General features: G+C 35.8%; 1 protein-coding gene across 2 annotated transcripts in view; it reads right to left on the minus strand.

Moving 5' to 3' along the window:
- KCNU1 (potassium calcium-activated channel subfamily U member 1) overlaps window positions 1–20,913 on the minus strand; it is a 290,355-nt gene that overhangs the window by 18,959 nt on the left and 250,483 nt on the right. For both annotated transcript variants that reach the window (XM_072635213.1, XM_072635212.1), the window contains 2 exons: window positions 4,653–4,730; window positions 2,378–2,517 (listed from right to left, as the gene is read on the minus strand). In XM_072635213.1, the coding sequence (XP_072491314.1) occupies window positions 2,378–2,517; window positions 4,653–4,730 (218 nt within the window). The remainder of the gene's footprint in view (window positions 1–2,377; window positions 2,518–4,652; window positions 4,731–20,913) is intronic.

Below are 20,913 nucleotides of genomic sequence, written 5' to 3' on the forward strand. Positions count from 1 at the left end.
TCTGGTTGCTTATCCTGTCAGAAGATTTATGGCACATTTCATTCCAAACCATCTCAGAAGCAATGTTTTATTACTGAGATCTCACCATGGTGGATGATGCTCCTAGAGTATAAGATATCTAAATCTAACACACTTCTCTCAAGCTCAAATCCTACTGACACCTAATAGTGGATGGGGGTGGGAATAGGATGACAGTATGCAACAGAAGCAATGCCACAACTGACCAACCAAAGAAGGCTTTTTCTTGGGGGTTTATTTGTTATTGGCTATTTCTGAGGAAGAAAAATAAATAGTTTAGATGCAAGTTTCACTTCTTATCTCCCTTTACATGAGTATTTCCTGGAAGCATCAAGTTTAGCCTGTAATTCAATTCTTTGATACCAGCTCTGTTTATGGTACCATGCCTTGAGTGAAGTGTGCATGTAGGCTCCATAAGGTGGCATTCATTGTCACAGTAGAAAATCTTGGATGGAAGCCAATTCTATAGAAAGTAGGTTCAGTTCCTCCACTAAAAGATATATATGTGTTTTTTTGCAAACCTGGCTTTTAACAGATTATACCATAGTCTTATTATCCTTGGGTTGAGTGATTACTAGAGGAATATGGTGAAAAGCAAATATTCTGTGCATCAGAATAATAGCTATTGGAGCCAGGTGAATGAGGGATACTTGCATTTAAGGCATGTTTTTGCCCTCAACAGGGCAGCTAGATAGCACAGTGGATAGAGCAGTGGGCTTTGAATCAGGAAGATCCATGTCTATGAGGTAGAATCTGGCCTCAGACACTTATTAGGTATCTGGCAAGTCATTTAGCCCTATTTTCCTCTGTTTCCACATCTGTAAAATGAGCTGGAGAAAGAAGCAGCAAACAGTATCTTTGCCAAGAAAACCCTAAATGGGGTCATGAAGAGTTGGACATGACTGGAATGACTTAACAACAATAAACAATTACCCTTAAAGTAGTGCATTGGTTTATATCATTTAGAACTAAAAGGGAATTTAAAGACAATCTAATTCAAACTCCTCATTCTTCAAGTGAGGCAATCAAGGTCCAGGGATGGCGTGTGAATGATTCAAGATCATTCAGGTAGGAAATAGCCATTCCAATATTGAACCCTGTTCTTTTGAAGCTAAATCCATTGGCTTTTCCTTTACAGCATCATGTCTACCATGTACTAAGTTTTGTTATTGCAAGGTCTGACCATCAACAAATCAATAAGCTATTGAAAAGAATTTGATAAATGTGTTTCAAGGAGCTTTTATAAGGTAAAGAGAGAAAGGGAGCAGTGACAGTGAGACTGTGTTGCATTGAACTGTGTGGTGTTTTGTCATTAACAGGTATTTGAGAGTTAGAATCCACTAGTGGCATGGTCTAATCAAAAGGAACTTGAAGTTTTGAAGTAGGAGACATGAATCCTCTTCTGGGTTCTGCCATCTATTAGCTGTGTGACTTTTGTCAAGTCCTTGTAGAGGAAAGGACAATTGATTTGTTATGAAAAGATCTGATCCAATGCTGAATCTACTATTTCTGACCTACATAATCTACAACAAATCACATTTCAACCCTGGATCTTAGTTTCCTCACTTGAAGAATGAAGAGTTTGGACTTAGATTTTTCAAATCTGGTCACCTCTCTTGTTACCATCTTGGGCTTTAGTCATTCCCAGCTTTATAATGAATATGCTGTATTAGATAATCTCCAAGTGCCTTCCTAGTATCCAATCCCCCGATCCTATGATTTCTAAGGTCTTTTTCTAGTTCTAATTTCTTTGATGCTATGACTATAACTTTTCTTTAACATTTTTCTTTACTCTATAGTTTTTTGAATAGGACTAGTGGTTTCATCAATTTAAGGAGCTATTTTCAAAGAACTTACTTTGCCAATGAAGATCAGCAGTTTCTTTGCAACTTAAAAACTTAGAAAGTTGTCAGACCAACCCAATGAGAAGTTAAATGACTAGCCCTTGATCACACAGCCAATCGATAAAAGGGGCCTAATATCAAGTCTTCATGATTTCAAGATCAGATCGATTATGCAACATTGAATCCTAACTCCATGACTGTTATATATTTTTCTCTCTATAGCCTTCAACATAACATTTAAGAATAATTCTATGGTATATGGTTTTATGACAAACCACTAGGCTTTCATGTACTTCTGTTTCCTCATCTATGTGATAGATTTAACTTCCCTGTCCCAACCCCATAGGGTTGATATAAGGATCTAAAGGGTCAATGTATATGGATATACTTTGGTAACCTTATCAGTGGTGTGCAGATGTTTACATTCATGATTGCTTCCTAATTCCCTGATCACATAACTCCCAGGCTCTAAGAGGTTTCTGAATTAGGGATGCAACCTTCAATGTCACACTTACCGTAGCCAACAGGGAATCCAAACATCTATCTGAAAAGACAGAACCTGTAGAGAAGGAAGTACTAAGGGGCAGGCTTTTTCCAGGGAAGCCAGGATATATTCCACTGAGTGGCTCAATAAAATGAATGTTGGAAGAATTTTCTGCAAGACAAGTAGACAAAAAGAACAGGGCAGCAGACTAAGATTAGGAATAGAAGAGCTGACTCATGAGCACCAGTGTCTATTTCATCCTTCTAAATGCAGTCTACATTCTTTAATCTCTTTGGTTTGTAAAAATATGTATGTATACATGTGTGCATGTGTAGCGGCAGTTTGGTGATGCAGTGATAGTGTGTTGGATTTGGAGTCAGGAAGACTCATTCCTGAGTTCATATCTGAACTCAGACACTGACTAGTTATGTGATCCTAGGTAAGTCACTTAACCTTGTTTGCCTCAGTTCCTTATCTATAAAATGAGTTGGAAAAGAAAATGGCAAACCACTCCAGTATCTCTGCCAAGAAAATCCCAAAGGAGGTCACAAAAAAGGCAGACATGACTGAAATGACTAACAACACTCACATATGTTTTTGCATGTAAACACACATATATTTTATTCATTATATACACATAAATAGACATGTGAATGTTTATAAACCTACATGCAACCCACAAACTTTCTTGTACATTAATGTTTCTGGACTACGAAGCACCAAGGTTTCAGTCTAGCATCCTTAATGTCCTTGGCTGTTTGGTTATGAATCACACTTCAATCCATACACTTATGCCTAAAATCAGGCTTAGAAACCAATAGTCTATGTTTCCAGCACTGGACCAATTATAAAGCAACTGGGAGAGATGGCTCTTTCAAGTTAGAGTAACTTGACAAGTATGGCCTGCTGTCACAAGTTCTCTCATTTGCACTAGGCATTTTAGCCCCCTCTGAAAACTGAGTCATGAAAGAATTCTCTCCTGTTTTGATCTCTCAATCGGTCCATCTTACAATGTGCTCTCAATTAGCCTCTTTAGTTCATATCCACCTGAGGAATAGGTCCATGACACAAATGGAGATAAAAGTAAAGGAAAAAATTAAGAACCCCAGCAGTGAACAGCAAGAAAGAGCTTCTGTGATTCAGGGGGTTTATGTGAGGAGAATGAATACTAACAGATAACAAGCTTCTGAACTCTACATAGGATTAGAATAGCCCAGACTTACAGTGAATGCCATCATGATTCCGATGAACTTGGGGTTGGTATTATAGAATCACAGGTTAAGTCCTTCTGATTAATTTCTAGTTCTACCCAGAATGGCTTCAAAGCCCTACCCATGAAAGATTTTAATAATAACAATAATAACTAACATTTATATGGCACTTTAAAGTTTACAAAGAATTATATATAGATATATATATGTATACATATACCTACATATATAATATATATATATATATATATATATATATATATATATATATATATATATATTTTCTTACTATTATACCAGCAAATGGCATTTTAAAACACTTTTTTATCCCATGGGTTAGGGTTATGGGTTTGATTCAAATTTTATTCCTGTGTCTGATCCTGGGTAAAACTGTGAAACAATGGTTTGTTTTCCAAATTCCCACATTCCTCTTCTTTTTCTCTCCTTTCCTTTTCTCTCCACTAATATTACCTCATCTTCAAATTCCGTCCCAACACCCATTAAACTCCCAATGTCTTCAGATTACTTAGGATTTCTGTCATAGAATGCATTCAAGAAACATTGTTACTATTCTCAGAAGTATTGAATTTTACTAAAAGTACCTCAACAAGAATAGACCAACATCCAAAGGAATGAATCTTGAGTAGCAGAATTTCAGGTACTGGCAAATTTAAGTCAGAAGGGCTTTTGTAGGGAATGAGGCTCCTTTGAAGCACTCCTAAACTTCCTTTCATAAATGGTCACTTTTTCCAGCAACTGGCCTCTGCTCTATTCTAAAGTTCCCATCTACAGAGAGATAAAAAGTTCATCTTTTTCCTTGAAGCAGGAAAACCCATATCATGCAGATGTTGACCTTATCTTTCAACATCAGATTTACAATGGACTTTTCCTAGATAATGTCACCAAAGTTCTGAAAGCTTTCTTTGCCCCACTGCCTCCTTTCACAGTCATAGCATCTAAAGAGACCATGATTGTCTTCTATGTAGGTTGGCTCTTTATTGGTAAATTACAAATAGAATCCTGGACTTAGTGATATAATAATAAAATCCTGGCTCCCATTAGCCCTGTGAATACCACCTCCAAAAAACAACTTACTCAGTTCAGTTATGATGGGAATTCGTCTACATTTTTCACAAAAAGATGTGCAATGTGAGTTATGTTGAGAACCGCTTTCTGTAAAAACAGGAAGAAAAAAGAGAAAAGCTAGTAAATGTGAGAACAATAACTCAAAAACCTTACAAGAATGTAAATGTGCTCTATGCACCTCAGCAGTGGACCTTAATAATATTACTAAACATGCCCCCAAATCATAATATTCCCTGTATTTAATTTTTTCTTCTTTTTTCCTTCTCTGTCTTTATCTCTCTCTCTGTATCTCTCTCTTACATTATTTCACCTTCTTTGTAAGGTGCATTTATTTAGTTGGCACTTCCAGGGGATAAAAATAAATGGCTATCTGGGGATTTCCTTATTGACATCATAACAAAACTATAATTATAGTTTATTGAATGGAAGTGCTGGGTGGTAATTGTTTTGTCAGATAGCAGCCCAACCTCTCCCAAAGCCATTTTCCCTTCAAATCTTTTAATTCACAGTCGCTTTGCCTAAGGATTTAAGGGTTAAATGAACAAAAATTTGTTCCACTAAATCTGGAGAATGACATCTAGCTCTCTGGGAGAGGATGTGAGTGGGACAAGCATCATAAGTGGCTTCTGGAGATATCAAGTCACAGGACCAACTAGGATGACTGAGCAGACATTTTCTCCAGTCCCTACTAAATTTCCAAAATCATTCAAAGGGAAATTATGCACCAGATGTAAAGCAACTGCAGTTGAATCCACAAGAAAAGAAAGTAAGAAATATGGTGTTTTTAATGCCATATAAATTAACACCGCTGCCCTGAAGCACTTACTCAACATCCCTCTCCTACCAACCTCTACCCTAGGACAGAGCACATGAACTGACCCACAGGTTTGTACTTGGGATACATACAGGGATTATTCTTCTGCTACAAACACTCTGATAAACTCTTTACCCCATCTATCCATACCTGCTTTAATAAACAGCAAACATAGACTGCCACTCCATGTGAGGCAAGGGAGCAAGAGGGTATTATTGGAGAAAAATTGGGTTTCCTTCTGCCTGGGGCAGCCTCTAAATTAGGGCACTCCAAAACTCTGTTCTACTCAGAATACCCACTCTGATCTTCCCCAAACCTACTTTAAAAAAAAAAAAAAGAGGCAGAAGTTGATTCAGCCCAACCAGAGAAGGAAAGATCAAGAAAGGAGAATAGAATGAATGAAGGCAGGGATTGTAAGAAAGCCAGGCCTGAAGGAAAGGGAACTGAAATCCAGTTGGGGGCCAATCCTGCTACCCCACCCAAGTGTTACTTAAAACTGGGACTGATGTCAGTGAAAATGCAACCTGGGAGAAATCTGAGGTAGATTTTTAATCCACTCTCAGGTTTTATACTCATCATCAAAGAGAAAGGAATCATAATATCAATGACTAGGGAATATAATGAAAAAAAAGAGATAAAGCAACTATAAATTTCAACTGGAATATCCAATTTAAATCCTAAAATACAAGCAGATAAGTCAAAAGAAAAGATGCTACAACAAAAAGGATGAGTACTAGAACAGCAAAAAAATTACAAAATTCTCCAAATAGATACTACTAGTCAAAGGAAATTGAGCTAATTCAATGAAGTACAGAATCCTGTGGAGTCCTAAGAGGATATGGGACAGCAATAAGATATATCAGAATAGTTCAAAAGAGAAACTAAAATCACAAAAGAATGTAGAAGGAAAAAAAATGGCAGAACCTATACCTTGCACAGTAGAAATAATTATCAGGTAGAAAATTTGAATATACAGTGACAAGTTTCTCTAAAGAAAGGAAAGAAAAAACAACAGATTTGGAACACAAATATACTGCAGTGGAAGACAATCTGGAGAAAAAAGCAAAAGTCCACTATGTGAAAGAACACATTATCTCTATGTATAATCAAAAGAACAGAGACCATTTAAAGAACATAGGTCTCCCAGAAGAACATGACAAAAACACACAAAAAACTGAACACAACAGTGCAGTAAAGAACACAAGAAAATTTTCCAAAACTTCGGAATACAGAAAACAGAATACTCGTAAAAATAATCCACAAATTGGCTTTAGAAAACAAAACAAAAACCTACACTTCAAACTGAAAGATACATGGTGGTTCAATTTAACAATTTCTTCTAATGAAAAGAAAAGAGAATTTTAATAATGCATTAGTCTTTCTTCCCAAAAAGCAGCAGGAGAGAACAGAATAATATATGCCTTAAAGCAAGATGTAAGTCAAAATGACCTCCTCTACAAAGCTAAACCTAATTGCCAAAGAAAACAAACAAATAAACAAACAATAAATGTTAAACAAAAGGAAGGTGTGACAGATGTTAGTGCAACAGGGAAACAAAACAAAAGAGATGTCAGCAGGACAATGAACTTGCAAATACTTCTGTACTACAGAAGCATAGGAAATATAAATAAATACAACTACTGTACTAAGGTAAGCACAAATGATGAGATAAATTATCCTATCTCTAGAGATTTTTTTTAAATGGAAAAAATTTGACCTATGGAGTTAAAAAGATTGACCATTAAATAGATTTTTTTTTTTTTTTTTTTTTAGTATAAAAGCGGTAGAGATAAAGATGAAAGCAGAATTTAAGGAAGCATGAGATATGACACTAAAGGAGCGCATCTGACACCATGGACTAAATCTTACAACTCATGAATGAATAACCTGCACAACAAGTAGATTTTTTTAAAAAGGCAGAAGTTGCAGTCATGCTATCAGATAAGACAAAAATAAAAACTCACACTATAAACAAGTAAACAAGGAAACCACCTTATGCTTAAAGAAATCATTAGATATTAATGCAACAATATCAATACAAAATTTTTATGCTTGAAATTGCATAGCATCAAATTCATAAATAATCAGCTGAGCTACAAAAGATACAGATAATACAAGTATAACAGGAAACTTTAATGTTCCTCTTTCAGAGATAAACAAATCTAACAGAAAAATTATCAAAATGGAAATGTTGAATTTGGAATATTATTGTAAAATTTAAGGCTAAACGATTTATTTAACCTTCTGAATATGGACACTAAAGAACATAAATATTTCACAGCAAGATATGATAATTTAACAAATATAGGTCATTTAATGGGGAACAGAGAAATTACAAATAAATATAAGAAGGCATAAATATTAAACACATCATGATAGGTCATAATTCAGTAAAATAATACATCAGAATTATCTCAATGCATGAAAAAAGATGACAAGGTCCTAACACTCTCTATAAATTATAGGCATAGAGATTTTTTTTATTATAATAAAACATCTATCTAAAAATAAAAGTTGGTATTATATGAAATGGAGAAAAATTAGAAGCTTTCCCAATAGACTGAGTCAAAGACATTCCCTTTCTCCACAATTATTTTGTATAATTATAGAAATTCTAAAAATAGTAAATACTATCAATGGGAAAAGATAAAAAATTAAAGTTGTAAATATAGGTGAAGAAGAAACAAAACAATTCCCATTCTTTGATGACATGATGGTTTAATTAGAAAGTTTTAGGAAAATTAGCAAGGAACTTAATTGTGATAACTTCAGGAAAGTTGCAGGCTCCAAAATAAATGTATGAAAATAAACCCCATTTCCCTGTAATAATAATAAAACCAAGGAGCTAATCATGGTAAATATAAGTACCGTTGAAAATAACTACAAAATGCATATAATATTTTAGAGTTAATCTACCAAAGCATAATCAATATCAATAAAGATTCAATGACAAATACTCTCTTGAAGACATAAAAAAAATAATTAGAATAGAAATGAATATTCAGCGCTCATGAATGGGCCAATATAACAAAGATGATGATATAATCAAACTTAATTTACAGATTTAGTCTTCTATCAATCAAAATAACAAATGATATTCTACAGACTAGATATAATAAAAACAAAATTCATTTGGAATAACAAAAGACCTAGAATATTAAGAGAAAAATTACAAAAAAATAAAAATGAAGAGACAACTTTCAGATGTCATTCTGTATTAAAGGTAGCAATAATCAAAGTCATTTGGAACTCATTAAACATGGATGAGTACACCAATAGAATAATAAAAAAGACAAATCATAAATAAATTAGTTCAATAATTCAGTGTTTCATAAATCTGTAAAAATTACTTAGAGGAAAGCTACCTATTTGTTAAGAACTATTTGGAAAACTGAATAAGAGCTTCAAAAATTTAAGGTTAGAGTAACATCTTACATCATCTTCCACAATAAATTCAAAATAGATATGTTACCTGAATATTGAAGATCATGATACTAACAAATAAGAATAATAAAGAGAGAAGCAAATCATATGACTTCCTTAGCTATGGATAGAAGAATTCCTAACCAAGCAAGGGACAGATACAATTATATAAAGATACTATATTGGATTATAATTTATTTTTACTGATTTTCTGATTAAAACTAAAGTATTTTCATTATTTCTGTCTCGAAATGAAAGAAGAGGGTGAATAGGACTATAAAATGAAGCCTAATGAAGAAAATATGCCAGTTCACTTTAGAAATCCTCCAAATATTCAAGGAGTGGGGTGGGTCTAGAGTGGGGTATCTTATTCTAATTTTGAGAGTTTAGAAGCCAGCGTCCCTGAATCCTGCTTGGAGGCTATATCTGGAGGCTATATCTTGGGCGCTCTCTCCCTCTCTCTCTCTCTCTCTCTCTCTCTCTCTCTCTCTCTCTCTCTCTCTCTCTCTCTCTCTCTCTCTCTCTCTCTTCCTCCCTCCCTCCCTCCACTGTTTAGTGTAGTATCTGGCATAGAGTAAAGGGTTTTTTTTTTTAAATTTTGTTTTGTTTTAACATTTTTTTAAATTGACCTCCAAATTTTTTCTCTCCCTGTCACATCCATACAGAAGGCAAGAAATATATCAGTTATATATGTGAAATCATAAAAAATATCTTTCTATATTAGCCATCTTGCAAAAAATATAAAAGCAAATAATATTAAGAAAATGAAAATCATATGTTTCAATCTACACTTCAGAGTTCATCAATTCTCTATCTAGAGGTGGATAGCATTTGCATGATGGGTTCTTTTGAATTGTCTTGGATCATTTTATTCATCAGAGTATCTAAGTCTTTCACAGTTGATCATCATTAAAACATTCATGTTATTGCATACAATATTCTCCTGGTTCTGCCCACATCACTATCAGTTTGAGGTTTTCAGGGGTTTTTTTTGTCTTTCTGAAATCATCCTGCTCATCATTTTTTAAATTAATTTTTATTTTTCAACATATATTTTTATAAGATTTTGAGTTTCAAATCCTGCTTTCCTTCCCCAAGACAGCATGCATATTGATATAGGCTACACATGTACAATCATAATAAACATATTTCCACATTAGATATGTTATGAAAGAAGAATCAGAACAAAAAGGAAAACCAAGAGAAAGAGAAAAAAGAGAAAATAGCATGCTTAGATTTGCATTCAAACTCCATAGTTCTTTCTCTGAATGTGGACAGCATCTTCCATCATGAGTCCTTAGAAATGTCCTAGGTCATTTCACTGCTGAGAAGAGCCAAGTCTAATAAAATATGTCATCACACAATGTTGTTGTCACTGTGTACAATGCTCTCCTGGTTCTGCTCACTTCACTCAGCCTCAGTTCATATAAGTCTAGTTTTGTTTTCTGAAATTTGCCTATTCAACATTTTTTTATGGAACAATAGTATTCCATTACATTCATATACCACAACTTGTTTAACCATTCTCCAATTGATGGGCATCCCCTCAATTTCCATTTTTTTTTTTGTTACCACTAAAAGAACTGCTGTAAATATTTTTGTACATGTGAGTCTTTTCCCCTTTTTTGCTCTCCAGAATGGTCAGACCAGTTCACAACTCCACCAACAATGCATTAGTATTCCAATTTCCCTCATCTTCTCCAGTATTTATCATTTTCCTGTTTTGTCACGTTAGCTAGTCTGATTGGTATGATGTGGTGCCTCAGAGTTGTTTTAATTTGCATTTCTCTACTCAATAATGGTTTAGAGCATTGTTTCATATGACTATTGACAGCTTTAATTTCTTCATTTGAAAGCTGTCTGTTCATATCCTTTGATGATTTATCAATTGGGAAATGACTTGTATTCTTATAAATTTGAATCAGTTCTCCATGTATTTTAGAGATGAGACTATCTGTTTCTCATCATTTCTTAAAGAACAATATTTTTCCATTACAATCATATATCAAAACTTATTTAGCCATTTCCCAATTGATGGGCATCCCCTTAATTTCTAATTCTTTTTCACTACACAAAGAGTTGCTATAGATATTTTTTGTACATACAAAACATTCCCCTGACAAAGACACACAATTTTAAAAATCCTTTGTGGTATAGATCCAGTAGTGGGGTGGCTGGGTTAAAGGGATATGCATAGTTTTAAAGCCTTTTGTACATAGTTTGAAATCATTCTCCAGAATAGTTGGACTAGTTTACAACTCCACGGATAATGCACTAATATACATACCCTCCCCCTATCCCACTCCCACTCCTGACACATACATATATTCTCCTCCAGGACTTATCATTTTCCTTTTTTGGGGGGTTTATATTAGCCAATCTTATAAGTATAAGATGATATCTCAGAGTTGTTTTAACTGGCATTTCTCTAATCAATAGAGATTTAGAGCATTATTCAAATGACTTTGTTTCTGAAAACATCCTGTTCACATCCATTGACCATTTATCAATTGAAGAATAGCTGAGCACCACTTTATCATCACTTTTGAATTATGATGTTTGAGAATCCCTTGAAAGAATCACCATGAGAGATAAAGTTTTCTTAAATAAGCAATGCAAAGAAATGGAAGAAAACAATAGACTGGGAAAAGCAAAACATCTCTTAAAAAAAAATTAGAGATATCAAGAGAACTTTTCATGGAAAAATGAGCAGGATAAAACACAAAATGGTGGAGACTTAGCAGAAGTAGAAGAAATTAAGAAGAGGTAGCAAAAGTATACCAAAGAACTATACAAGAAAGATGTTAACATTGCTGATAGCCAAGATGGTGTGATTACTGATCTAGAACAAAGTATCCTGGAGAATGAAGTCAAGTGGATCTCACGAGGTGCTGCTAACAAGAATAGTGGAGGTGATGGAATTTCAGCTGAGCTCTTTAAAATCCTAGATGATTCAGTTAAAGTGTTGTACTCAATATGACAGCAAATTTGAAAAACTCAACAGTGGTCACTGGATTGGAAAAAATCAGTTTGTATCCCAATCTTAAGGAAATGTCAAGAATGTTCAAATTCCTAAGCAATTGCACTCATTTTGCATGTCAGCTAACTTATGCTTAAGATTCTGTAAGCTAGGTGTCAGCAGTATGTGAACTGAAAATTACCAAAAGAGTAAGCTGGTTTTCAAAGAGGCAGAGGAACTAGAGACCAAATTGCCAACATTCACTGGATTATGGAGAAAGCAAGGGAGATTCATAAATACATATCCTTCTGCTTCACTGATTAAACTAAAGCCTTTGACTGTATGGATCACAGCACAATGTGGCAAGTCTTCAAAAGAGAAGGGAGCACCAAATGATCTTATTTATTTCCTGGGGAACCTCTGCACAGGTCAAGAAGCAACTGTTAGAACCAAACATGGAACAATTGATTGGTTTAAGACTGGAAAAAGGAATACAAAAGGTTGTATATTGTCCCCTAATTTATTTGTTTCATGCAGAGTATATCATGAGAAATGCCAGGTTAGATGAGTCAGAAGTCATAATTAAAGTTGTGGGGAGAAATATCAGCAATCTCAGAATGCAGACAATACCAGTTTGATGGAAGAAAGTAAAGAAGAATTAAAGAGCCTCTTTACAAGGGTCAAAGAGGAGAGTGTAAAGCTTGCTTGAAGCTTGACATCAAAAAAGAAAAAAAGATCTTGATCCCACCACTTCTTGGCAAACAGAAAGAGAAGAAATGGAGACAGTGTTATATTTTGTGTTCCTGGGTTCCAACATCACTAGAAACAGAGACTGAAGCCATGAAATTGAAGGATGCTTGCTCCTTGGAAGGACAACCATTGAAAATCTGAACAGCAAACCAAAAATCAGAGATGTCAATTTGCTGACAATAATCTGTATAGTTAATGGTAGAGGTGGGGAACCTTCAGCCTCAAGGCCACATGCAGTCCTGTAGATCCTGAAGTGTGACCCCTTGACTGAAACCAATCAAAAGTTTGCGATGTTTAGATTCAGTCAAAGATCTACACTTGAGGACCTCATGGGCCACATGTGGATGCAAGGCTGCAGGTTCCCTACCCCTGGTCAAAGTTATGGTTTTTCCAGTGGTAATATATGGCTGTGAGAGTTGGAATATAAGTACAACTGAGCACTGCAGAATCATTGCTTTTGAATTGTGATGTTGGAGAAGACTTTTGAGAATCCCTTGGAGAGCAAAGACATCAAGTCAGTCATGACTTAAAGAGATTAATTCAGGCTATTCACTGCAAGGTCAGATATGGAAGCTGAAAGTTAAATGCTTTGTCATATAATAAGAATCCAGGACTCATTAGGAAAGACCTAATGTTAATAAAGATTAAAGACAAAAGGAAAAGTGGATGGTAGAGAATGAGCTGGAGAAGGAAATGGTGAACATAAATTTAGAAAGATTCTGGGAGATAGTAAAAGATAGAAGTGCCTAGTGTGCCTAGGTCCATGGAACCATGTAGAATCAGATGCCCCTGAATAATGGAACAACAATAAATTTCCTTAATCCTTTTACCAAGATATTCCATTGGTAAGCATGTACCCCAAAGAGGTCATTCACAAAGAGAAAAACTTCACTTACATCAAAATATTTATAGCAACAGCATTTGAAGTTCAGTGAACTGGAAACAAAGTGGATGTCCATTGATGAATGAATGGCTAAACAAATTATGGTTATATGAATATGGTGGAACATTACAATAATAAATAACACACATGATGAAGCAAAGAAGCAATGAAATGTTTATGTGAAATGATGCAAAGTGAAATAAGCAGGCTTAGGAAAATGTTTATGATGTATATTTATAGAGGTGATTATTATATGCATAATGTTTTATGTATATATATATGTATATATATATATATATATATATGAGTTAATAATGCAAATGAAAGGAACAATAAGAACAACAAAATCATCAGAAAATGTTTGGATATTACAAAGACTTAGTTTGGTCTCAAAAAAGAGACAAGAGAAGATGCCTCATCCAGCTCCGGGATGAGGGAATTAGGAGTCCATATGTGTGCACTGTTGCATATGGCAGGCTTGTTTCATTGTGCTGACTGCTTTTGCTAGACTATTATTTTTTCTCTTCTTCCTTAATGTTTTTTTATTCTTTGGTATAAGGGATGTCTTTCTGGCAGGGACAAGGAAATATAATAAAAGGAAAACTATAGGTGTTGTAAAAACCGATGATATTAACAAAAATCTATATATATTTTTTAAAAAGTGACATTTAACCCCTGCTCTAAAGGAAGGCAACAAAATATCTTGACCAGGAAGGGACCTTATTGATCATGAATTCCAACACCCTTATTTTATGGATAATGATGGGCTTCAAGATGTCGAGATGTTTGACTAAAGTCAAATAAATTTTGAGAAACAAAACTGGAATATGAACATATGTCCTCTCACTTCAACTTCAATGCCTTTGCTGTTATAAATATTGTCTTCTTTCCCAGGACCCTCACAACCACCACCACAACCCCAATCTCTTTTGAAGCCTACATGAGCCCAGAAATTCTGATCTTTCTTCTCTCTTTTTTTCACAGTTGGAAAGTACTCAGAGGAAACTCCTTTCTCCTGCTTGTTAGGTAGGTTGTCCCAACCAGAAGTGATGGTATATATGATATAAGGAGCATAAAGAATGATGAGGCACTAGACTGTTAAATTCTCCTTCCAACTCAAATAAGCATTCCCTTTTCATTTTTTTCAATTATGGGACATTACTACCTTTTCCCAGAGAAATTAGGGATTATTTTTTGCGTGTGGTTGCTCTGAAGCACAATCATATCACATGGCCAACCAATAACTTTGATGTTAGGATTGGGGGAAAAAAAACCCCTGAGGCTGATGGGACAGCATACTTTTGTTTAAAATCTTCAAGTAGATAAATATTTAAAAGATTACTATACAGAACAAGAGAAATTAAAAATTACAAATCTGTGTCACAGTCAAAATTGTCTGAATAGCATACATGTCCAAAAGGTTGTCATTCATTTTTTTTGATGTTTCATAGAATATTAACATTAGAAGGGTCATTATAAATAGATAACTTTAACTTTACCAAAGTTTGGATAAACTTTATTCAAAAAATGGATGCCCAAGGAGTGAAAGTGACTTGCCTGAGGTTGTTGTGTTTGTCTTTCTTTCTTGAAGATGACCATGACATCAAGATGATGACATGACTTGCCGTTGACTTTGATTTGAGTGAAGGAGGGCTGTGCATGGTCACCAACCTCACTTTCTTTTCCATGCCTTAGGTCACATAGTCATATAACTAAGGGCAGAATTATCATTAGGACTCTAGTCTCAAGACTCCTACATTTTTCATTCTTTCTCTATACTACATTACCTTCTGAGTTCTTCTTTACTAGAGCAAGGTTGTAATTTTTTTAAAGTGCCTTTTTCAATGAATACTGGAAATTCTAATTCTTTCTTTCTCAAAAATAAAATAAAATAGGACAGAAGTACTCTTATAACGAAGATAACTTACTATCTTTTTAGACCCTTCAAAGACTTGAGTGATTGACTGGGGGGAAGAGTCAAATGCTGGAATGCCATTTTCAAGAGTACCCCAATCCTTCTTGAAGGGTGTTTTTCCAAGAACTTCCCAGCTATTTCCAAACCATGCTGTGTCTAATATGGCCTACATCTCTTTTCATTGTAATCTAGCCTCCAGCTGAAGGGCTCAACAGTCTCCTTCTTCCAACTCTTGACTCCTTCATTTATTTTCTTTTCCTATTGATGTGCTCTCCTTTAAGATGGGTGCTAGAGTTCTTATTCCTGGAACTTAGTACTTGATGCCCATTGATTGATTGATTGAGTGACTCATCCATTTATAGATCCATTCAGTATCCCAAGCCATAAGAACAAAGGGTCTGCTGGCTTCCTTGAGGCAAATGTACTTATGAAAGAGAGGAGTGGAGCTCCCATAGTTGTTCCTATCACAGCTTTGAGCATCTGCTGCTGATGCCAGCTGAAGGATAGGGAATGAGTTACTGCTTTTATTCCACTGTTCCATGTTCAGCACCAGTTAATTTGAATATATGTCAGATCATAGCCAGGCTACATTTTCCTTATGTCAATATTTTTGCTACAGAATAGTACACAGTACTCTACCTGAAATCTTACAGGCTGGCAGGGTGCTATTACAAGAGATTGCTTAATTGTAGATTACAACTGTACATTTAAATTTCAGTAGCATATTAAGTTGTCAGACTTAATTACCATTATATGTTTAGATTATGCCACAAATTATTTAGTTCAGTACCTAGGTTTGCCAACCTGTTCCCTTTGTGATATGACAGGGCAGTAATTAGAGCATTACTGGAAGATCTAAAATTTTCCACGCATAAGTTTGGAAGACCCAGGCGTTGCTGCTGACCTCCAGGAGGTGCTCATGGTGATGGCTGTGCATGCTACCTTCCTATGTAGGGTGTGTTTTAGGAAATGTATTGAATGGCAGTACCTTGGTTATGAAGACTTGAAAGTCTTGGAACTGTCCATTGTGCCTAATACCTCTAGAAGATCTCCACTTCAATCCCCCTCTCCCCACTGGTCCAGGATCTTACAGGGAAAGACAAACGAAATGGGGCTGGGGCTGGGGAGAAAGATTTTTAAAGTCAATTAGTTAGGTACAATTAGGTACAATTGTGGGACTCAGGGTGAAGGGAAAGAAATTTCCATTTCTTTGGAAGGAAAAGACTTTTCCATAATTCCTTCTTCATTCTCAAATCTATAAATCTCTCTTTCTCTCTCTCTCTCCTTTCTTCTTTCTTTTTGATAGAGCAGTCTCTTATTTTAATGGAGAGGCAAGGACAGAAAAATTTGTTAACATATTTTTTACAATATGAACTCCAGATTGTTTTGTTTTTCATACAAAGTCTTTTGCAGAGATGGAAGCTCCCTTCCTAGCCTTTTTGACTGGCTATGACTGAAGAACCAAAATTATGGGGACATTTAAAAGGCACTATTTATCCTATTTCTTTCTCTTGGTTGGCTTCTTCTTTTCATATGACTTCTTCTTGGCTGATGGCATTGATTAAGAAATAATGCTAAATGCTAGAAGACCTTGGGCCCTCCCCATCCAAGGCCAACATGTAGTCCTATTAATGCAAGCCTTGGTCCTTTGCCTCCATGTTCCTTCATTTTAATGAAGGAGAATAACCTGGAGGCTATAACTTTGTGAGTTCTAAAAGATAAAGAGAATGAGTCATAGGAAGAGTTTTGCAGCCAGCTCAGCATTGATGCTCTGGGGAATGAGGAACCACTGTTGGGACTCATCACAGTAGTAGCTGAGATAAATATCCGTGAAAATGTAAGCTATATTTGGACATGGACTTGGTGGGACCAATGTTCTATAGGAACCACATTAATTATGAGCCCAGTCTCTCTAGAGGCCAGGATAGTATATGGGAGAATATAACTTTGGGGTTCTAGGGAGAACATTTGTACTTCTTTTTATACCTTCAAAATAGTAAATATCCTTTTGGAAAATTGATATTAACTGGTTACATGGAAATGGAATGCTATTGTCTCAAAGTTGGGGAATACACCATGTATAGGAGCTCCAACTTATGTCATTAGGGAAAGATATCCTGACTCCTCAGGTAAAACCCTGTAACCCGGAAGGGAAGATGATTTAGCTCAGGAAGAGTCAAGCCAGAGAACATTTTCTGCAAAAAGATAAAGGTATGGGGTGGGAAGGAGGATAAGTTCCTTGGCATCACTTTCCCCTTCAACTTTTTAGGTCTTCCTCTGCCCAGGAGTCCTCCCCAACTCATTCACTCCTGTTTCCCAAGGCTGAAGGAGGAAAGCAGGTCCTGGCAGTCCTGGATGGTTTGAATGTCTTCAAAATCCACCTTCACTGGAAATCTGACACAGGAAAGAGAGAGGGAAGCATAGGCAGAAATTCTTCCCTTTTTCCTAGATTTGCAAAGGTCTTTTTCAAACAATTTTAATCTCTAAAAAACTCTTAGTTCTGTCCCACACAAAAATGGGTGAGTTTCACTTTTGAGCATGAAGACTATAAACCTGGCTAAAAAAATTAATCCAGAGATTTTCTCAAAGTCAGCTGAATTCAGCTGAGTCTCCCCATGAAGTTCTTTACTTTACTAAACCAAATGGACTTCAGCCACACGTACACCTCTCAGCAAATAACTCTTGTAAGTTAAGTAGTTAATATTTTTCTTTTAAATGAAGACTGATGCCATGGAAAAATATGAATACAACTTTTTTTCCTTTCAAACAGCAACACCATCAACAATCATAGCCTATAGTATAGGATCCATTTCTGGGCTTATACAGACTGGCTTCAATCTTGATTTGATTCTCAAAAATCACTCTTTACTTCATACTCCCACCCAGTGTCTTTATGGAGAATATCAGAATATAGTTAATATTCATGTCTTTACAGAGGTGAGTAAAGAAGGGTTCTCAACTCCTATGAAAGCACATAAGTTAACAGTATATATTTGATACAGGACAGTCTATATTTCACCCTATGGAAAGAATGCAAAAAAAAAATGTATACAGAGAAGCCCATAAACATCTAGACCAAAGATGTCAAACACACTACTGCCTGTAGCCTGTAGTATAATTGGGAAATATTCAATAAAATAAATAAAAATATCATAGAATATAGATAATGATTACCTGGTTTCTAAGTCAAAATGAATGCAGCAGGGATCCTTGTGTACAGTTTAATGACTCTATTTCTATTTGAATTTGACAACATTCATCTAGATATTTTCTAGATATTTCATTCCTTCTCCCTGTGAATTCTATTTTCCCCTAGGGACCTATAATTCCTTAAGACTTATAGCACCACCCTGTGGTTAAGACTCAACTAGAAGGGGAATTTATTTGAGAATTAATACAGAGACCCTTCTTTCCCAAGGGCTATATATAGCCCTCTAAATTTATTGGAGCACCATAAGTTTTAAGGTGCCCCTGAAACTCAGGGTTGATAAAGAGTCAGATTTCCCATTGGACCTTCACAGTCTGTATAATTTATGGAGCTAGAATCAGGCAAGGTCAAGAATTGCTCCTCCTACCTTGTGCCTCTTTCATTTTCTATTTCCCCTAGCTCATGGACCATGTGCTTGTTCATTTTCTATCGAAGATGTTTTATTTATGAACTTGGATGGAATTTGTTCTCTTCCTTTCAGAAAATTAGGTCCAGGAACCCAGAGTATTAGGAACAAATCAACCTTTTCTTCCCAGGAGGATAGGTCCAAGAGTTTTTAGTGCTCCACTATATCTCTCTCACCCTACAGTCCAATCTTTAGACCTAAACTATTTCTTGGAAGGAGTAGCTTGACAGGATAAATGACTTTCCACTCCTTCTGGGGCCCAAATTCATTCTCTTTGTGGGACTCTTTTCTCAGATCTAGTGTTTCTCCATGCTCAGGTCAAATTTTCTAATCTCTAGTTCTGCTTTAATAATTTTAACCACCGAATAGCACTGATAGTCACTTGGTAGAGGATTCCCAACTTGGTTACTTACGCCTTTCTTAATGTGTAGAAGGGTTGAGTAAGCAAAATCATTCCTATTATTAAGTCAGAATCATCAATTTTATATTCCTTAGGATTACCTCAAAGTATCATGGAATTTGAGAGTAAGAGAGGATCTTAATGGGCATCTAATCCAACTCATACAGCAAAGGAATACTCAGTAGATCATGTGTCAAAGGATGATCCAGCATCCTCTTCAAGCTCTCCAAGGAGAAAGAAGCTACTGATTAGCCCATTCTATATTTGAAAAGTTCAAGTTATTAAGAAGTCTTTCCTGTGACATTAGGACTAAAATTACTCCATTGCAATTTCTATTAATTTCTCCTAGTGATCAGTGAGAACAAACAAAATATTTAATCAGTCTTCCACTTGAAAACCCTTCAGATATTTGCTTACAACAATCATATCTCCCTTAGTCTTTCCCCCCTCTTCAGATCAAAAATGCCCAATTCCTTCAACCATCCTCATATATCATGGACTCATTGCTCTTCACTATCCTGGTTGCCTTCCTCTGAATTTTCTTCAGATTATTTATGTCATTTTAAACTATGGTGCCTAGAACTGAATATTTAATGAGGGTAGAGTACAGTTGAATTGTCTTCTCCCCATTCCTGTTAGCTATGCACTTCAGAATGCAGCCCCAAATTGCATTCACTTTTTCTTTTGGTTGCCATATCACACCACTTAGGCATATTGAGCTTGCTATCCAATAAAGCCCAAAGATTCTTCCAGAACAAATGTTGTTGGGGCACAACCAAGATGGCAGAGTAGAAGCAGGGACCTGCTTGAGCTCTCCCCCTAAATCCCTCAAAAAATCTGTAAAAATGACTCTAAACAAACTCTAGAGCAGCTGAAGCCACAAAATGACAGACTGAAGCAAATTTCCAACCCAAGACAATCTGGAAGGTCAATAGGAAGGGTCTGTTGCACTGGACTAGGAGCAGAATACAGTTCGGCATGGGCCATACTGGCATGGACAGAGCTGAAGCAGGCCTTAGGGGACTGAATTGCTAACAGCTGTGGCAGTTTCCAAACTTCTCAACACACAAAAACCAAAGACAAATTTGAAGATCAGTGGGAAAGATATCTCATCTGCCCGAGAAGGGAACATGAGCTGGCTGTGGCCCCAGTCCCAGCACCAGCCATAGCCTCAGCTCCAGGCCCAGGTCAGTGGAAACCACTGCTGAAGCAGCAGCTGCTTCTGCAACCCTTCACTTAACAATGATCTCAAAGGTCAAGTAATTGGCTGGTAAAATCAGTAAATGGGGGAAGGGAGTTAAAGGGAGGGAAACAGACTATAGATTCTTACTTTCTCTGTGAAAAGGTATTTTCTTATGTCATTAGTGACATGGTAGATCAAAACATACAACCAGAAGAAGACAACATAGTCAAAGCTCCTACATCCAAAGCCTTCAAGAAAAAATATGAATTGGTCTCAGGTCATGGAAGAGCTCAAAAAGGATTTTAAAAATCAAGTAAGGGAAGCTGAGG

Source organism: Notamacropus eugenii, chromosome 1 (genome assembly GCF_028372415.1).
Source record: "Notamacropus eugenii isolate mMacEug1 chromosome 1, mMacEug1.pri_v2, whole genome shotgun sequence".
Lineage (NCBI taxonomy): Eukaryota > Metazoa > Chordata > Mammalia > Diprotodontia > Macropodidae > Notamacropus > Notamacropus eugenii.